This window comes from Stomoxys calcitrans, chromosome 4 (genome assembly GCF_963082655.1).
Source record: "Stomoxys calcitrans chromosome 4, idStoCalc2.1, whole genome shotgun sequence".
Taxonomy (NCBI): Eukaryota; Metazoa; Arthropoda; class Insecta; order Diptera; family Muscidae; genus Stomoxys; species Stomoxys calcitrans.
Window position 1 is genome coordinate 15752344 of NC_081555.1, and position 21806 is coordinate 15774149.

Genomic DNA, 21806 nt, shown 5'->3' on the forward strand with positions numbered 1-21806 from the left:
TGTTTAACCTCAAACCCCTCTCGTTTGAAGACCATATTGTCCACATCGGCCTACATGTCCGTTGGGGGGTGATTTTTGGGGTGGAGCTACCCTCCTAAGGCTTGAACCCAAATTTGTATTTAAGTTACCTATTCTATATTCAATTACCTTTCATTAGATACCCATATTGTGCCAATCGGTAAACATGTCCGTTTTAGCGGGTTTTGGGATGGGGCGTCCCCCACGGTTGTTTGACTACAAAGTTTTATATAATTTTTGTGGTTTTGGGTAAGAAGTGGGATGCAAAATTTCATCACACCAGTAACTGACCCATAATTTTAATTAAGTTTAATGTTCTACTCTCAAATGCCTTTCGTTTGAAGCCCATATTGTCCCCATCGGCCTACGTGTCCCTTTGAGGGTGGTTTTTGAGGTGGAGCTGCCCCCCCTAGGACTCCAAATTTTGTATTAGTTTCGTATTTTACTTCCAATTACCTTTCATTTGATATCCATATTTTGCCAATCGGTAAACATGTCCGTTTTAGCAGGTTTTCGGATGGGGCGTCCCCCACGGTTTTTTGACTATAAAATGTTATATAATTTTTGTGTTTTTGGGTAGCAAAAAGGGGGATGCAAAATTTCATGACACTAGTAACTGACCCATAACTTGAATTAAGTTTAATGTTCTACTCTCAAATGCCATTCGTTTGAAGCCCATATTGTCCATCGCCCTACATGTCCGTTAGGGGGTGATTTTTGGGGTGGAGCTGCCCTCCTAGGGCTTGAACCAAAATTTGTATTTAAGTTTCTTATTTTACATTCAATTACCTTTCATTTGATATCCATATTGTGCCAATCGGTAAACATGTCCGTTTTAGCAGGTTTTCGGATGGGGCGTCCCCCACGGTTTTTTGACTATAAAATGTTATATAATTTTTGTGTTTTTGGGTAGAAAAAAGGGGGATGCAAAATTTCATGACACTAGTAACTGACCCATAACTTGAATTAAGTTTAATGTTCTACTCTCAAATGCCTTGCGTTTGAAGCCCATATTGTCCCCATCGGCCTACTTGTCCGTTTGAGGGTGATTTTGGGGTGGAGCTGCCCCTCGGACTCCAAATTTTGTATTAGTTTCGTATTTTACTTCCAATTACCTTCAATTTGATACCCATATTGTGTCAATCGGTAAACATGTCCGTTTTAGGTTGGTTTTGGGATAGGATGGGGCGTCCCCCACTGTTTTTGACTACAAAGCTTTATATAAATGTTGGGGTTTTGGGTAACCATAAGGGGGCGTAGAAAATTTCGACACATCAGGAACCCATAATTATAAATAAGTTTTATTTTCTTTTCGCAAATGCCTTTATTTTGAATCCCATACTGTCCCGATCGGCCTGCAGGTCCTCTTGGGGATAATTTTTAGGGTGGGGCGTCCCCGATGGTACTTGACCCCAAATTTTTATTTAAGTTTCGTATTCTACTTCCAATTACCTTTCATTTGATACCAATATTTTGCCAATCGGTAAACATGTCCGTTTAAGTGGGTTTTGGGGTAGGGCGTCCCCCACAGTTATTTGACCCCAAAGTTTTATACAAATTTTGTGTTTTTGGTTAACCATAAGGCATACAAAATTTCGCTGAAATTGATGCAAATGTCCAAGATCTGGCGTTTGTACAAAACTGTGGTTAGGGGGAGCGTCCGCCCCCTCACAAATATCACTACCATCTGTGAAAATTTCATGAAAATTGGTTCAGCTGTTTTTAAGTCTACTCCGGACAAACAAAGCGCAAAAAATCATATTCTAACAGAACACGTGTAAAATTTTAGCCAAATCGAATAACAATTGCGGCTGCCAGAGGCTAGAGATGTCAAATCAAGACAGTCATATCTAGACCATATGTGGCACGGATGAAGCGGGGCCTAACACAACTCACTTTTTCAAATTTCACCGAAATTGGGTAATATATCCGTCTTTTTTGAGTTCAAGAACATACATCAGAAGATCGGTCTATATAAAAACTATATCCATATATAGTCTGAACTCAAGATTATATATACTTTACAAAGTCGGATATGGATATTTGGAAAAGGTACCGACAGAATAAAATGCGTCTTTAATTCTTGTAATATTTTTTGCATTTCAAAATGTCCCACAGTTGCCTATATGGCGTATGACTAATATAAATTCTAGAGACCCTGGGGCGTATAATTGATAATAATTTCCTTTTACTCCCTTTCTTAAGCAAATTTAACCTATTTTCTAAGTAAATTAAATTATTTTCTAATCTATCCTCTAGCTGCCTTTACTTATAACTATCTAATTGCCTATGTAATTAAATCCCAGCAATTTTAAAACTAATCCTTTTCTTTTGCCATTTTTGTTCTTCTCTTCAATTACAGACGCAGTGAATTCATAGGTTGTATATCATTTCCATTGGCAACATTGTTGCAGCAAACGGAAATCAATGGCTCCTATAAATTACAAGCCCAGACCTGTTTGAATCAGCCACAAACACTAACAACAAACGAAGTGTTGCTGCAACAGCAACAGCCAGCAATTAATCATTATCCCTGTCAGCATCAGCATCAGCAGCAACAACGTCATACAAAAACTTACACATCGCAACAACAAGCATTGTCAGTGTTGTCACAAGCAACAGCCTTACAATACGACTCAAGCACATTGGCCATGGCAGCCATGACCCAGATGCGTAACACCGACGATGCTGTTAGTATTGATAGTATGGCTGCACCAGTAGCATCGTCGGGTGGCCTGCTGGACCATCACCAACAGCCGCCCATGATATTGAGTAAGAAAGCCTTGCATCAGCGTGATGCTGATGAGAATTTATTCCTGCGTTTTCTCGAACTTGATCCGCCAGCCAGCGATGCAGTGCCAACCACACCAGGCGGTCGTCGTAACTCAAATGCGAAACCAATTGGCCGTACCCCCTTTACAATGACAAAGAAATTGACACGGACCGCTGAGCGTGGTTTTGGCTTTTCCATCGTGTGGACACATCCACCGCGTGTGGAGAAGGTGGAGCCGGGCTTGTCGGCGGATCGTTGTGGCATCTTGCCCGGTGACTATGTGATATTTGTTGACAAACACAATGTGGTTACTATGCCCGAGGCTGATGTTCTAAATCTAATACGTTCACAAGGTGCCACACTCACTTTGGAGATTTTTAGAAGATCAGGTTCTGGTACGGGAGCTGCAGCTACTGGTAGCAGTCACACTACAACAACGGCCACCACGGCAACACATCGGTCACTGGCCACCACAATACCCATGAATGGCAAAAGTTCACGTATGGCAGCGAGTGGCACCAGCATCAATAATGTCACCGCAGATGATAATTCGGCAGTGGCCTCTTTGGTATTGAAGCAGGTGGCACCACCAGTGCATCGGCCACCTACAGCGTGTTCGGTGGGCACCATGTCATCGGTGGAGGCAGCGAAAAGACGTTTAAATTTACCTCAGGTTACGTTTAGTAAAGAGGTAGGCAAGGGTGTTATTGTGTGAAATGAGAAATTTTTTGCTAGAATTTATTGATTTTTTTTATTTTTTTTTTTTTTTTTTGCTTAATTTTGTCTTGAGTTGGTGAACAAAGTTATGTTTAATAATGTTTTTGCTTATTTTTTTTTTGTATTCTAAGTAAAAAGGTGAAATATTTAAGAGTCTATAACAATCCACAAGAATTTTTGATTTTTATCCAAGAGGTCGTATAACTAATATTAATTTTTGTACACCATGTTGTATACTTAATATGAGTAATTTACTGAACATGTAGTGTGTCCGTAAAATAGTAAATTTTCTTTCTTTTTTGTTCAAATAAATAAAATAATCTCTTATTGAAGCTAATTTATATCCATAGTGTCCCATAATTAGTTCATTAACATCGAATGTGTCGAAAAATACCCAAAAATAAAAGCTAAACACAGAGAGAGAGATCCTAGAATAATACTGACTTGAGGAAAGAGAAATAAACATAAGGAAGGGGAAGGGGTATCTCTACTCAGTTTTGATTATTGTAGGAAGGAGGAGTGAAACTTTTTTTTTAAATTTTTATATAACATATTTGTTGACAGACAGCAAGTTTTGGTAGCATAGAAATTCAAACAACAAAAAATTTAAAATACTGAGAGTGAAATTTCTGGAAACCGTTTTAGTGTCATTATTGCATTTGATGGATGGATTCTAGTTAAAAAATCAATTAACGCGTACTACTATTGACAGGAGTCGAAGTCATTAAAATTCACTTTCTTGGCTAAATGGGCAATCACAAAATGTTTTTAATTTCTTTTTTTTTTAAATAAAACAAGTAAAAGCGAGCTTAGTTCGGCCGGGCTGAATCTTAAATACCCTCCACCATGGATCGCATTTGTCTAGATCTTTTCTCGGTATCTCTTTTTAGGCAAACGTATGATAAAAGATAAAAATTGCTATGATATTCGAGCTATATCAACTTATGATCCGATGGTCCGGACCATAATTGAACTGGTTGTTGAAGACCTTACTAGGAGTCGTTGTGTAAAATTTCAGCCAATTCGAATAAAAATTGCGCCCTTTAGGGGCTCAAGAAGAAGGTTTATATGGTAGCTGTATCAGGCTATAGACCGATTCAGACCATAATTGACACGTATGCTGGAGGTCATGAGAAAAGTTGTTGTACAAAATTTCAGCCAAATCGGATAGGAATTGCGCCCTCTAGAGGCTCAAAAAGTCAAGATGCCAGATTATTTGGCAGCTATATCAGGTAATGAACAAATTAAAACCATATTTGGCACAACTGTTGGAAGTCATAACAAAACATTTCTAGCAAAATTTCAGCCATATCGGGTAAGAATTGCGTTATCTAGTAGCTCAAGAAGTCAAGATTCAATATCAGGTTATGGACATATCAGCTATATCAGGTTATGGACATATCACAGTTATTGGAAGTCATAACAAAACACTTCAATATTTTAACCAAATCGGATTGGAATAGCGCCCTCTAGAGGGTCAACAAGCAAAATCGGAAGATAGGTTTATATGGGAGCTGTACAAGCTATTAATCGATACAGACCATATTAAACACGTATGTTGAAAGTCATGAGAGAAGCCTTTGTACAAACTTTTTGCCAAATCGGATGAGAATTGCGCCCTCTAGATCGATTTATATGGCAGCTATATCAGGTTATACACCGATTTGCGCCATACTTAGCACAGTTATTGGAAGTCATAACAGAACACCTTATGCAAAATTTCAGTCAAATCGGATGAGAATTGCGCCCTCTAGAGGCTCAAGAAGTCAAGATCCAAGATCGGTTTATATGGCAGCTATATCAAAACATGGACCGATTTGATCCATACTTGGCACAGTTATTGGAAGTCATAACAGAACACCTTATGCAAAATTTCTGCCAAGTCGGATGAGAATTGCGCCCTCTGGAGGCTCAAGAAGTCAAGACCCAAGATCGGTTTACATAGCAGCTATATCGAAACATGGACCGATTTGATCCATACTTATCCCAGTTATTGGAAGTGAAACAAAAACACCATGTGTTTCAGTCAAATCGGACTAGAATTGCGCCCTCTAGACTCATGAAGTCCAGATCCAAGATCGGTTTATATGGTAGCTATATCAAAACATGGACCGATTTGGCCCATTTACAATCCCAACCGACATACACTAATAAGAAGTATATGTGCAAAATTTCAAGCGGCTAGTTTTACTCCTTCGAAAGTTAGCGTGCTTTCGACAGACAGACAGACAGACGGACGGACGGACGGACATGGCTAGATCGACGTAAAATAGCATGACGATCAAAGATACATAAACTTTATGGGGTCTCAGAGGAATATTTCGAGGAGTTACAAACAGAATGACGAAATAAGTATACCCCCATCCTATGGTGTATACCCTCCACCATAGGATGGGGGTATAATTTTTTTCATTTTTTTATTAAAAAAAACTTGTACATCAATAAAAACAGTAGCTCTAAATAATGCATATAAAAAGTTTCCTCAAAATCGAACAATGTAATCGAAGGTTACGCGTTCTTGGGTTGGCATAAACTTGAGTACACCATGGCGAATAATTAATCCAAATGCATTTATGACTTATACGACATGTAGTATTCAAATCAGATTTCTTTATCTGAATGAAAAAAAATTCTGTATCAGTCTTGTTACATTTTATTATATTTTTACGATTCTCCTTTTATGCACAACAAGTTCTAAGAAAAAGAAACTAACCATGATTTAGAATTGCGAAAAATTTTATTTTTAAAATATTTTAAATGCCAGTAAAAGTTTCCGTTTCAAACCAATTTTTATTTTTGTAACATTTTTTCCTAATTATTCTTTACGAATTTTGTAATTAATTTTTATTTTATTTTTTTAATTAAGTTTATATAAAGTGACTTTATTGCTGCCATATACTTAAGAAGTTGTAATCAGAACATTTTTTAACAGAGAAAAAGTTGGTAACAGATTTCATGGGGACCTGGATTAATATTCCAAGCCTCTCCTAATGATTTTTTTTTCTTATATTGGCCTTTGTTTCACATTTTTTAATCCGTTTTTTTTAATGTTTTTTTTTACCGTTTGCTTATTTTGTTATACTGTATTCTTAAATTTGATTTTATGTTAATATGGTTTTTTTTATTTTGTACATGTTTATTAAGTTTTCTCATTTCCTTATTATGACAATAAATTTGTTTATGTATTTGAAAAAAAAAAAATATTTGGTGTTTGACTTTTATTTTATTTATGATTTGGGTATAAAAAAAATCGAATATGACTTTCGGTGGAATCATCAAATTCTGGAACATTTTTTAAAATAAGAACAATTCATGCTTAGTTCGGTCGGGCCCAATGTTGGGTACCCACCACCATGGATTCTGCTAAAAAGTTCCCTTACAAGAATCAAAGCGGAAATTGGTTACAGCTTCTATGGTCTCAAGTAGTCATATCGTGGTATCGGTATTTAAGTGGGCCTATATCAGTTTATAGGCTGATTCTGATTGGGCACAGATGTTCCAAGTCATAGCAGATGTCTTTGTGTCAAATTTAAGCCAAATCAGGTGAAAAATGAGGCTTCTAGAAGCTCAAGACATCAAATCCAGATGTCGGTTTATATGGAGGCTATACATATATAGACCGATCCGAACACACAAATGTTGGAAGTCATAGCAGAAGTCTTTGAGCCAAATTATATGATAATTGAGGATTTTAGAAGCTCAATAAGTCAAATTCGGGAATACCAGTTTATAGACCAATTCGGATCATACTCGACACAAATTGGAAATCTGTCATTATACGAAAACACATGCATTGGGAAAAGTATAGCTAATAGACAGGGGTGTCGAGCGCGGTTAATGTGGTATTTGTATCATGGAAGAGTTTTCGCAATAAATACGATTCAAATACAACATACCAACGCACAGCCCTTGAAGCCATCACACCTAATATGGTTGAAAAGTCTTCTAACCAAAGACGAAACGCGTCCCATAGTGGTTGGAGTGTGTTGCTATCTCTAACTTTCCTTTTACATTTGCAAAGAAAATCTCCGACCATTGAGCTCGTCTCGAAAGAAAAACAAACAGAAACTAAAAAAAAATACTTGGTGCAAATTTCATCTTAATCGCATGAGTATTGCGCCCTCTAGATGTTCGAGAAGTCAAGACCTAAGATCGGTTTATATGGCAGCTATATCAAAACATGGACCGAAAGAAAAACAAACAGAAACTAAAAAAAAAATACTTGGTGCAAATTTTATCCAAATCGCATGAGTATTGCGCCCTCTAGATGTTCAAGAAGTCAAGACCTAAGATCGGTTTATATGGCAGCTATATCAAAACATGGACCGATATAGCCCATATACAATCCCAACCGACGCACATTAATAGGAAGTATTCATGAACAATTTCAAGCGCCTTGCTTTATTCCTTCCAAAGTTAGCATGCTTTTGACCAGCCGTCGGACAGACGGACGGACATGGCTAAATAGACTAAGAATGTCATGACGATCAAGAGTATATATGTATATGTACTTTTTTGGGTCTCAATCAATCAATATTTTAAAGTGTTACAAACGGAATGACGAAATTAAAGTGCCCTCCCATCCCATGGTTGAGGGTATAGCAAGCAAAAAGGCATCAACCCATTTTAGACCACTACCCCTTCTTGTGATGCAATCGCTTTGAAATTTAACATACAAGAAGTTTCAGTTATCCGAAAATAAAAGATAGACTCGATGTTTTTAAATAGTATAGTTCCCGTAAAAAAAGGAGTTGGAAAATGATAGGACAGACACAGAATTTAATATCAAAAAAAATCTAAATAATTATATATCAATTTTTTCTTAATTGTTCCTATCTAGGGTTGCCCAAAAAGTAATTGCGGATTTTTTAAAAGAAAGTGAATGCATTTTAATAAAACTTAGAATGAACTTTAATCAAATATACTTTTTTTACACTTTTTTTCTAAAGCAAGCTAAAAGTAACAGCTGATAACTGACAGAAGAAAGAATGCAATTACAAAGTCACAAGCTGTGAAAAAATTTGTCAACGCCGACTATATGAAAATTCCGCAATTACTTTTTGGGCAACCCAATACTAGTGGACTCCAAAATCCTAACTTAATAACATGACCAATTTTTTTCCATGGTTTATTTTAGAACAAAAATACCACTGGCAACTTTTTGAAGAAATTATTTTATCTAGTTTATTCAGAGCAATCCCCAAAAATGGGGTTTTCAATATAAGTTGGTAACATCTCTGATGCAAAAACGCAAAACCTGTCTAAATTGGATTAAGTTCGGCCGAGTCCAACTTTGGATACCCACCACCTCGCGTTGATATGCTAATCACCTTACGTCATAATCCGCTGAAAAATGCATGACTTACGAACCCATACATGGAAATATTGTTCAAATTGGACCAAACTCAGCACGGACGTCAAGTGGCCTAATAACTACAATTCACTGTTCAAGTTTGTAAAACAGAATATTGGACGATATGGCAGCCATATCCAAACATTAACCAATATAAACTTTAAAGGGGACGAATGTGAAAACGCCTAACATAGGTCACTATGCTAAATTTCAGCGAAAACGGAAAATAAATGCTCTTTTTATGGCCTGAAGACGATAAATCGGGAGATCGGTATATATGACAGCTATATCCAAATTCAGACCGATAAAGGCCATATTAAACTCGAATATCAAAGGGCCTAACACAGTTTGCTGCACCAAATTTCAGCGAAAGGGGGTAATTAGCGCTGCTTTTATGGACCCAAGGAAAAAATTGGGAGTTTGATATATATGGCAGCTATATCCAAATACAGACCGATGGAGACCATAGTGAATGCCTAAGGGGCCTCACACGGCTTGTTGTGCCAAATTTCAGCGAAATTGGGTAATAAACGCTGCTTTTATAGGCCTAATGACTAAAATCGGGAGATCGGTGTGTATGACAGCTATATCTAAATATGAACCATAAAGTCATGGACGTCGAGAAGTTTCACATAAGTCACTGTGCCAAATTTTATCGAAATCGGATAGTAAAGCCACCTTAATGGGCAGAAGACTTAAAATCGGGAGATCAGTCTCTATGGCAGCTATATCGAAATACATACAGAATGAGACAATAATGAACACCTGATAGGCTCATTAGGCATTCACTATGGTCTCTATCACAGCTCGCTGTGACAAATTTCCGCGAAATTGGGTAATTAACGCCGCTTCAGTGATTCTAAGGACTAAAATCGGTGTATATGGCAGCCATATCCAAATATAAACCGATCGAAACCATATAGGGCACGGATGTGGAGAAGCGTAACATAGATCACTGTGTCAAATCTCATCGAAATCGGATAGTAAATGAGCCTCTAATGGGCCCAAGACTTTAAATCGGGAGATCGGTCCTTATGGCAGCTATGTCTACATATAGCCCCATCTTGACCATACTCGGTACGAATGGAAGAGTTTGACGCAACACATTGTGCAAAATTTCAGCGAAATCGCATAATAAATGTGACTTTAACAGAATGGAAGAGTTTGACGCAACACATTGTGCAAAATTTCAGCGAAATCGCATAATAAATGTGACTTTAACAGACCGAAGACCTTAAATTGGCAGATAGTTATATATGGGGACTATATAAAGATGTAGCCCATCTTCAACATCGCGTTGACATGGCTAGTGCGGCTAGAAGAAAGTCTTCCCGAACTATAAGAGCCATCCTTCAATAATGTATACATACGACAGCAAGTAAGGCTGATGAATATGGCTTAGACGCATATTCATCTAAAACGAAAAGTCTTATTTTTAGAAGGAGATATAAGGTACCTAGGGTGACAACTGTCTCCTTGGAGGAAAAGAATATTCGATTCACTGAAAACACAAAATTATTGGGAATATTACTGGAAATCTTCAAATACAACATGACCCCAAGATAATTTTTCCTGCCACCGATTTATTGTTAGGATAGGTGCTAAACCACACTTCCACTCGTTAAACTGTTTGGTAGTATGTAACCCTTGGCTAAGTCCTCCCGGAAACCGGGTTGGTAGTGTGCTAGGATTGCCAGTGCGGGTGTCGTGGTTTCGTCTAAGTGAGTCTGTAAAAAACTACCAGCCTTAACTAACCTAAGCTAAGACTTGACTTTGTTTAAACTCACCTCCCAATTTGCATTTAAACCCCCGTAGTTGTCCAACAGGGCAATCAATTAGGGCGACATCGAAATCTCAGGACCAAAAACTTGCGAATCAGACAGGTTCTCAAAGAAATGAGAACCTAAAGTGGAACTCCTTCTGACTACTAGTGCAGGATACACACACAGAAGGTATTCTATTGTCTCTTCTTCTTCGATGTCCTCATAGCTTTTGCGAATGTCGTTGCTGGCAACCTTCAGTCTATCAGCATGTTTTCCGATTAGACAGTGACCTGTCACACAAAGACTGAGAAGTCTGTTATAGCCAGTGACAGCAAAGCGATAGACCTCTCGTTGTTAGCACCATGGTAGTTCACTAGATTTTCATTCACAAAAGAGTTTAACTTCTTACCCTCACACATTTGAAAACTTCTTGAAACTTTCAAAAGGAAGAACTAAAAAATTTCTAAAGACCTGCACTTATGAGATATAATTTCAAAATAAGTTTCAAAATTTGTTTTTTATTTCTCTTCTGTTTTGATATTTCTCTCATAGAGCATCTCACCCATTACGGATAATCGAAGACGTTTTCTCCTGCAGCTGATATCACGTGAACAGAATTTCATGTCCGCGCTACATTTTGGCATGCAAAGATTTGTGCAGCCTCTGCAGGAGCGCAAAGATCTGATAACGCCCAATGATCATCGAACGTTATTTCAAAATATGGATGAGCTGCTGAGAATATCAGAGGATATATTGGAACAATTGTGCCATGATGATCAAGAGCCTCAAATGAATTTTGCCTCAAGGGTGTATTTGTCCAAGACAACAGCAATATGTGCGGCCTATAAGAAGTATTGCAATGGCATAAAGAGGGCCGATTGTGTATTGGTAAGTGAAGCAAACAAAAACAAAAACAAAGGCTTATTTTTCTAATTTTTTACTTTTCAGGTTAACAAATCCCGCCAAACCGGTTCCGAATTTGTTGCCTTCATTACTGAACCTCCAGTGCCTCGCAAGCGACCCGACCTTACCATGTTCATACACCGTCCGCTACAGCATTTTCGTGAGATTTTGAAACTAATGCAGCTCTTGGCCTCCAATTGCCATGTGGACACCGAGGAGCATAAAAACTTTACCACAGTCATTAATGAGCTGCAGGCAGCTTATCGTGAGATTACCGTCTCCTCCGGTCTTATGGAGCCTTTGGGTGAGGGCCGTCCCCTGTTGACGTTGCAGGATTTAGAGTCGCGCATGGTCTTTACCAAATGCAAGCCTTTCACATTGGCCGTTCAAGGACGCCAATGGATATTTGGTGGTGATCTTTCGCGTGTGGAGGGCAGGTCGGTGAAGCCCTATTGGACTTTGTTGTTTAGTGATATCATAGTGTTTGCCAAGGTTAGTAGAGATCGGGTGTTGTTCATCACCGAGGAGCCCATACCCATAGCGAATATTGTGGATTCATGTTTTCATATGAGAAAAAAGAGTAAGTCCAGAAGTAAAAGAAAAAATCTCTAAAATATTGCTAAAATTTCGCCTTTGTTTTGTTAAACAGCTACAGAATTCCGTTTGACAGTAGATCCCAATGGGCGCTTAGCTGAAAGTCCCACCGGTTATTGTGCTCCCGACCTAACAAAGACCCCCAAAAAGGGCTCAAGACGCAAAAGTCTGGTATTGAGGGCACCCTCATTGGAACTTAAGGCTGTGTGGCAAAATCTTTTGCAAAGGCAAATGTAAGTTTGGAAACAACCCTAGGAAACTTTTTCCTGGTATTGATTTTTTTTTTTACTTTCCAGATTCCTAGTCAATGCCGCTTTGGGCTCCACGCCCTTATCAAGTCCCCTGGACTCTCCAGACGTTCTAAATACTTTAGTGCCCCTGAGTGATATTGGCATTGCCTCAGCCTCCATTGGCTCCATAAAACTCTCCTCCATGGACAGCATCAATCTGAAGAATCAACAGCATAATCAACAGGTTCGTTTAATGCGCAGCCAGGCCCTGACGGGCAGTGGCGAAAGTGGTGGAGGTTCTTTCGAGAATCTACAACGCCTGGCCAGCACTTTAGTAGCCTCACGCTGTAGCACACGTATGACTCAGACCACCCACAACACTTCGGTATCATGTTCATCTCAAACCAATTCACCGGCCACCTATCGCCGTGCATTGGGCGGTGCCTTGGGGCCGCCTGGCGATAGTGCCACCTCGTTGAGATCTTTGGCCATGGGCCGCAAACATTTGTTGGCACAAACCCTAGATTGTGGTCGTCCTCTATCGGCTTGTCGAGCTTACAACACCAGCAATAGCAATAACAACTCCTCTCCTCTGCTGAGCTGTAGTGGCAGTAGTCTCAACACACAGACCATATGCTCCGGGGAGCATATGATGGCCTGCAAGTGTTTAACCGCCATACCAGAGGCAGCCATCGAAACGGGCAACGATTGTCAATTGGCCGAGGGCTACAAGGCCATTATGTTGAAACAGAATTGTGGGGCGACGGGACAGGAGCATTATCTGCTGATAGACGGTGAGGGACGTTATTGTGTGACCACTGCTTCATTGGTCAATATAAGAGCGGAAAATGGCAATGCCAATGGCAATGTGACACAAGAAAAGAGCCATACCCTACCCAACTCTGCGGAATTGCCGCGCAAGGAAATTTCTGCCAAAACCTCTAAACTCTTGGAATTCTCCCTCAGCTCAGTGGGCCGCTCCTTTATCGATGAAAATGAGTTTGGCCAACCCTTGGACAGTGCTGTGCTGAATTCTTTGCAAACCCCCGAAACACCCTCAGCAAATTTGTCACCCACCCAAAATTCAAATCCCTTGCGTGACCCCGACACATTTTCAAATGATTTTGTTACCAACTCCAATGCGAATAGCAATAGCCAGACCCACACCATCACGGCCACCATAGAGCAAAGTCATCAGACAAATTCCAAGAAATCCTTGGAATCCTCCATACCTTTGGCTCAATTCGGAGGTTCTTGGGATTTATTGGAATTGGATTTGAATTTGCATGAAGTCGATTTAGATACCTGCTATGATACCGATGTTGAGGAATACATATTCCATGGTGATACCAAGGTGGGTTTGGAGGATGATGATGATGATGACGACGATGACGATGATGAGGAGGAGGAGGATCCCGAAAGTTATGCTATTGAACAAGCCCACCAGCATATAGTGGACGATCCTTTTGGGGTATTGCCGACAAAGCCAACACCACCAGATTCTCTAGATCTGTGATTTGATTTTTGGTATTAATTTTTTTATTTGTTGAGAGAGAGAGAGATTGGCAGAGAAGTTTGTCACCAAAAAGGGAAAGATTTTCTTAAAACATAAAACTTTGAAAATATCATAGCTGTTGATGTTGGGGAGCATGTGTTTGGAAATATTTTTTTTTTGTTTTTTAGGAAGAAAAACTAAAAAACCGAAAACAAAAAATATTTTGGTAGTGAATTTATTAAAATTTTAAATTACACATTAACTTTTTTTAAAAAATTTCATTTTTTTATAAAAATTTTAATTTTTTTTTATAAAATTTTTTAAATTTTTTTATAAAAATTTAATATTTATTTTTTTAAAATGTAAAATTTTTTATATAAACTTTTAATAAATTTTAAATTTTTTTTATAAAAATTTTAATTTTTTTCATAAAAATTTTAATTTTTTTTTAATTTTTTAATTAAAGATTTAAATTATTTATAAAAATTTAAAATTATTTATAAAAATTTTAAATTTTTAATAACATATTAACTTTTTTTTAAAAATGTAAATTTTTTTAATAAAAATTTTCAAAAAAATTAATATTTTTTTATAAAAATTTTAAATTTTTTTATAAAAATTATAATTTTTTTTAATTTTTTTATAAAAATTTTAATTTTTTTATAAAAATTTTAAATTTCCTAATAGTTCCTAATCTCGCAAGCTCGTCTGCTTTAAAATTTTCTAGGATAACTCTGTGGCCCGCAACCCAGAACAGGTTAATTGTGAACTGTTCAGCCATCTCGTTGGGAGATCTGCCCACCTGGTCGTCTAGTTTGGAACCATCTGTATAGAAATCTTTGTAACTTATATTACCAGGAATATCGTAGTTCCAATCGGTTCTATCAGGGATAGTGGTACAGTACTTTTTATCAAAAAGCAGCTCACGAATGGTGTAATCCAGACTGCCTGGAATATCGGATATTGCAGGGAGATCGGTTTATATGGGACCTATATCAGATTATAGACTAATTCCGACTTTATTTGGCACGTATATTTATGGTTGTTGAAGAAGTCGTTGTACAAAATTTCAGCGAAATTGAATAATAATTGTATCAGGTTATACACCTATTTTGGCCATACTCATCACAGTTGTTGGAAGTCATAATGCAACACTTCGGGCACAATATCACACAAATCAGATAAGAATTGTTCCCTCTGGAGGCTCAAGAAATCAAGATCCGAGATCGGTTTATATGACAGCTATATATTGGGTTGCCCAAAAAGTAATTGCGGATTTTTTAAATGAAAGTAAATGCATTTTTAATAAAACTTAGAATGAACGTTAATCAAATATACTTTTTTATACTTTTTTTCTAAAGCAAGCTAAATAATTAAATAGTATTAAATAGTATAATTAAAATAGTGTCTTAGAAAGTTTTTTTACAATTTCTCCTTTTCAGAAAATGACATCGAAATTTTGTCTTTAGAGACAATTTCAAAAAAGTTAAAAAAACAGAATTCGTTTTGTTACACTTATTTCTAAGTTCTTACCAAAGAATGAAAACCATTTTATTCATCAATAAGATTCTGTTTATTACCTGAAAATATAAAAAAGAGAAAATTTATGAATAGTTATAATTAGCTATAAAGAGAAAAGATAATTCATCAAGTTTGCCTACTGCGCGGCCCATAATGTATTTGAGTACTTTGGATTTATTTCTTCAAAGTCGACCATCAGAATTTAGAAGGAAATGCTTATGCTATGGAACATTACTGAAAATAAATTTCAAGATCATTGGTTTCTTGAACTTAGACATTGCAGCCATTGATAGACCTTCCAAAAGATGACTAAACCGACAAAAATTCGAATCAAAGATGCCAAAGTTAATCTAAAGATGACCAATTTTCTAAATATTTAGAGTGGAAATTCCTTGGTGAGATATTTTTAAATTGATCAAGAACAAACTCTTTAAGTTTGAGTCAACTTTTTTCCCTGTTTTTCATTATTGAGTTTTGTTTAACAATTTAAAATCTTACTATCGAATATTCTATTACAAACAGAAAATCATTTAAATTCACAAGAGAAACAAACGAAAAATTATGAAATCCTCTTCGCTCTAACAGGCAAAAAAAAAAAACTTCAAAATAAAAATTCGGCGGAGCCCGGCCGGGATTCGAACCTGGACACCGGAGCAGCAGCGATCCGTTGTCTGGCGTTCGAAGCCATCAATACATCTTCCAAAAGATGCGCACAAATGACATGAGGTTGGGTTAGATTTAAGTGGCAGTCTGCCATCAGACTCATGAGATGAACGCCCAATTTAAGGGCGTGGGTGACAAACGCCCATGTAACCCTGTGAAATAGCGAAACCGTCGGTAGTATGGCGAAAATCCTATACGGTGATCTAGATCGCGAGAGGACGGGTCTATTACTGAAAGGAAGTAAGAAGGAAGTCAGTATAGCTTTTGGTGTTATAATTAAGCGCAAAATGGGTGAATGAACGGAACAAATTCACCCATTTTGCGCTTAATTATAACACCAAAAGCTATACTGACTTCCTTCTTACTTCCTTTCAGTAATAGACCCGTCCTCTCGCGATCTAGATCACCGTATAGGATTTTCGCCATACTACCGACGGTTTCGCTATTTCACAGGGTTACATGGGCGTTTGTCACCCACGCCCTTAAATTGGCTAACCAATCGACGGCAGTTCTATGGCCTTTATCGACGACAGTTCTCTGGCCTTAACTGCCTTATCGTCTGCCCTTTCATTTCCCCTTACTCCATTATGACCTGACACCCAAACGATGCGGATTGTGCCATCCTCAGAGAAGGCGTTAATCTCCTTCTTACACTGCAAGACTGATCGTGACCATACCCTCCTGGTTGTTATTGCCCTTATGGCCATTTCACTGTCCATAAAGAAGTTCACACTCGACGTCCTCGCATTAGCATCACACCACCTCACGCATTCCGCGATCGCCCAAATTTCCGCCTGTATTATGATCAGGCCTTCTAAAACATAACTCAGTGCCTGAGTTCTTAATGTAGACTCCCAGGCCCACTCTGTCCCGTAGCTTCGATCCATCCGTGTAACATGATTTTCCAGACGGCAATACTAGGGTTCCGTCAGTTCATTGCCATTACCTTCAGGTATCCTAACGTCGCCTCGATTATACGATGATATGAGCTGCTCCCATACTCAATCCATTCTCCCATCGCTTGAAGTCTAAAAGCCGAAGTGACTGCCTCACATGGGTTTGGATATCTAGAATAGTCTCCAGTGCACTAGTGGCGGGAGGCCACCGTAGCGCAGAGCTTAGCATGTCCGCCTATGACGCTGAACGCATGGGTTCGAATCCTGGCGAGACCTTCAGACAAAATTGTCAGCGGTGGTTTTCCCCCTCCTAATGCTGGCAACATTTGAGAGGTACTATGCCATGTAAAAACTTCTCTCCAAAGAGGTTTTGCACTGCGGCACACCGTTCGGACTCGGCTATAAAGAGGAGGCCCCTTATCATTGAGCTTAAACTTGAATCGGACTGCACCCATTGATATGTGAGAAGTTTGCCCCTGTTCCTTAGTGGAATGTTCATGGGCAAAATTTGCAAAATTTATTTGCACTAGTGGCGTGGTACTCATCGCTCCGCCTATACTAAGACAACATGTTCTCTTAACCTGTTGTATGCTGCTTATGTTGCAATTTTTCTCCATAGAAGTCCACCAAACCACTGAGGCGTTAGTTAGTATTGGTCTAATCACGCTACTGTAGAGCCAGTGGACTATCTACATAGTGTCCAACATCTGTGAGACTTCTCAGTACGCCCATGAATGTGATACTTCCAATTAAGATTCCTATCCAAGATCACTCCAAAGTATTTGATTTTGTCATATACGTCTAATTGGCCCACTTTCATCTTCCTCGTGAACAGGCAGTCTTCTCTGGGTTAATATTAGCCCAGTCACATGCCATTGGCAAGGCCCTTTCGGCCCTTCTGCAAAGTTGGTTCGAATCCATACCCCTAAGAAGTATTATGACATCATCTACACAGCAGACGGGTTAAAATCCCTCCTCAGTCAGCATACGCAATTGGTTATTGACTGAGGAGGGATTTGAACCCGTCTGCTATGCAGACGATGTTATTATATAACTTTTATAGAAAATATTTGAAATTTAAAAAAAAATTTAAATTTTTTATAAAAATTTAAAAATTTTCAAAAACATTTTAGATATTATATAAAAAATTTTAATTTAATAATTTTAATATTTTTATAAAAACGATAATTTTTTAAAAAAAAAAATAAAAATTTTTTTTATATAAAAATTTTAAATTTTTTTTATATAAAAATTTAAAATTTTTTTTATATAAAAATTAAAATTTTTTTTTATATAAAAATTTCAATTTTTTAAAATTTTTTTTATATAAAAAAAAACTTTTTTTTATAAAAACTTTAAATGATTTTCACTGTTTTTTTTTTTGAAAAAAAATTAATTTTTTTTTCAAAAATATTTTATAGAAAACCTTGAACATTTTTTAAAAAAAAAATTATTTTTATGAAAAAATTTTAAAACTTTTATAAAAAAATTTAGAACTATAAAATTTAAAATTGTTACAAAAAACAGTTTTACATTTTTTAAAATTGTTACAAAAAAACAATTTTAAATTTTTTAAAAATACCTAAAATTTTATACACGCTTAAATTTTTAGAGAAACGTTTTATTTCTTTAATTATTAATTGTTATTTTTACAAAAAGAAAAATTGTGTTATATAAAATTTGGTAAACTTTCCAAACATATGCCCACCACCAGCAGCCTCAAAAATTATAGTCACATATTTTAATCGCATTAACAGCACTTCGAAAAAAAAAGCAAACTGCATATTGCGCCAAGAAACAAGCACGATTTTATGCCAAATTTTAGGCCAAAGACAGGCTTCAGTAGATAAGAGCTTTTTTTTAAACAGACATCATAACTTTTTCATGCATATATGACATTACAGACACATAACATATATCTCTTTTTCAGCCAATATAACTAAAAAATTATTTTAAAAACCAAACAAAAAAACCAAGAAACATACAAAACGAAATCAATTACTTTTTGGAAAAATTTTACCAAAATCTACTAACCCATGGTGGCATAAAGTATAGTAATTCAATTAAAAGAAGGGGGCTGTTTAGAAAATAGTGTGCTAGCTAATAATATCACAATTCACGCTCATTCATATTTTCATCTTCCAAACAAAAAACTAAAAAAAAAAAACTTTATTAAATGTGGTTAATTTTTATTGGTGTCTACTATACAAACGACAAACAAAACAAAAACTACAAAATTTCATTATCAGTATATGTGTGTGAAAGTGTGATAAGTAGAAAAAAATAAAAAAAATCATTTAGTTTTTTTAATTTTATTTAGAAAATCATTTTCAATAATATCTAAAGTATGCAGTAAGAGGAACAGGTCTTGTTTGAATGTCACTGAAGACAAGTTTGTTATTGTTTCACATAAAATCAAAAGGCATTAAAACTGAGATTAGATATCAACTAAACGATTTGAGGCAATGAGCTAATGGTTGGTTCAATGTGCTTAGCTGTGCTGTGGTTCAATGTGCGTATACTTAACTACAATTCTATACAAATTAGTCATACGCACCAATGCACCATCCTATGAACAAATAATCATATGAAAGCAATGTATAAAGAAAAGGCATGAAGTTCTAACAAAATTCCTTGAAATAAATTCAAAACACACCTATGGGGAATAATTAAAGCAGCAAAAAATTGAATTTATTTAACGAATATAAATAAGAACAATTGATTCCTATTATTATTAAAATTGAATCTTTGTTAAAAATATCTTCACTGGCATTCGGACAAAAGTCCTATACCTTCAGTATTATTTGTCTTATCAAAACAGTGCATAGATCAATAAATTATGCTACCTCGTTAAAGGAAATGATGTGCTCATATAAGGAATAACATTAAAATGCAAGAAATGTAGAATATATTCTTTTTAAAAATTATCTCATTTTAATTAGTTTTGTATTGTCATGCAGTTTTTTTGGTATCTACTCATGTATTATACGCAAAATTTAAATTATGTACAACTTAAAAATATTTTTTTTTTGGGTTTTAATTAAAGCCACGCCTATTATAGTACAATGATTTAGTAACTTGAATAGTTTCTGAAGAGGTTGTTTGGTAGAGTATATTATAATTTTAAAACCACTTTTTAAAAAATACAATTTCGTTTTAAACATAAAATTTTTTATTTTTAAGAATACGAATTAAACTGAATAAAAAAAATAAATTATAATAAAACTTTTTAAATAAACATAAAAAAAACTAAAAAACACAGAAAAACGCCAAAAACTGTAAATAAAAATAATATCAACTCGAAAGTTCAAGCAATTTAAGTAACAATTGCGCCCTCAAGAGGCTCAGAAAGTCAAATTGGGAGATCGGTTTATATGGCAGCTATATCAAGTTATCAACCGATTTCGACACAGTTATTGGAAGTCATGTAAAAACGCCATATGCAAAACTTCCAACAAATTGGATAACAAATGCGCCCTCTAGAGGCTGAAGAAGTCTAATCGGGAGATCGGTTTAAATGACAACTATATCAGGTTACCAACCGATTTCGACCATACTTGACACAGTTATTGGAAGTCGTGCCAAAACGCCATATGCAAAACTTCCAACAAATTGGATATCAAATGCGCCCTCTAGAGGTCCAATCAGAAGATCGGTTTATATGACAGCTACATAAGGATATGGACTGATTTAGACCAAACTTAATACAGTTATTGGAAGTCATACCAAAACAATAGGCGCATAATTTCCGCTAAATCGGATAAGAATTGCGCCCTCTAGAAGCTGAAAAATTTTAATCGGCAGATCGGTTTATATGCCAGCTATAACAAGTTATCAACCGATTTCGACGATACTTGGCACAGATATTGGAAGTCATACGAAAACGACATGTGCAAAACTTCAACCAAATTGGATAACAAATGCGCCCTCTAGAGGCTAATCGGGAGATGGGTTCATATGGCGGCTATATCAGGTTATGAACCTATTCCAACCATACTTGACACAGTTATAGGAAGTCGTTCCAAAACGCCATGTGCAAAACTTCAGCCAAATTGGATAACAAATGCGCCCTCTAGAGGCTGAAGAATTATAATCGGGAGATGGGTTCATATGGCAGCTATATCAGGATATGAACTGATTTAGACCACACTCAGCACAGTTGTCGGAAGTCATACCAAAATGACTTATGCCAAATTTTAGCCAAATCTATAGAAGCTCAAGAAGTCTAATCGGAGGATCGGTTTATAAGGCAGCTATATCAGTATACCTACCGATTTCGACCATACTTGACACAGTTGTTGGAAGTCATGCCAAAACGACACATGGAAAACTTCCACCGAATTTGATAACAAAAGCGCCCTCTAGAGGCTCATATAGTCAAATCAGGAGATCGGTTTGTATGACAGCTACATAAGATTTAGACCAAACTTAATACAGTTATTGGAAGTCATACCAAACCAATAGGCGCAAAATTTCCGCCAAATTGGATAAAAAATGCGCCCTCTAGAGGCTCTAGAGTTCTAATCGGCAGATCAGTTTATATGGCAGATATATCAGGTTACCTACCGATTTCGACCATACTTGACACAGTTATTGGAAGTCATACCAAAACGCCATGTGCAAAACTTCAACCAAATTGGATAACAAATGCGCCCTCTAGTGGCTAAGAAGTCTAATCGGGAGATGGGTTCATATGGCGGCTATATCAGGTTATGAACCGATTTCGACCATACTTGACACAGTTATTGGAAGTAATGGCAAAACACCATGTGCAAAACTTCAACCAAATTGGATAACAAAAGCGCCCTCTAGAGGCGCATATAGTCTAATCAAGAGATTGGTTTATATGGCAGCTACATAAGGATATGGACTGTTTAGAC

General features: G+C 36.7%; 1 protein-coding gene across 1 annotated transcript in view; it reads left to right on the plus strand.

Moving 5' to 3' along the window:
* Positions 1-21806, plus strand: part of LOC106088311 (uncharacterized) — a 227333-nt gene that overhangs the window by 170418 nt on the left and 35109 nt on the right. Inside the window, exons 4-8 of the mRNA XM_059368310.1 lie at positions 2381-3482; positions 11177-11512; positions 11573-12107; positions 12177-12354; positions 12418-12595. Coding sequence (XP_059224293.1) covers positions 2381-3482; positions 11177-11512; positions 11573-12107; positions 12177-12354; positions 12418-12595 — 2329 coding nt within the window. The remainder of the gene's footprint in view (positions 1-2380; positions 3483-11176; positions 11513-11572; positions 12108-12176; positions 12355-12417; positions 12596-21806) is intronic.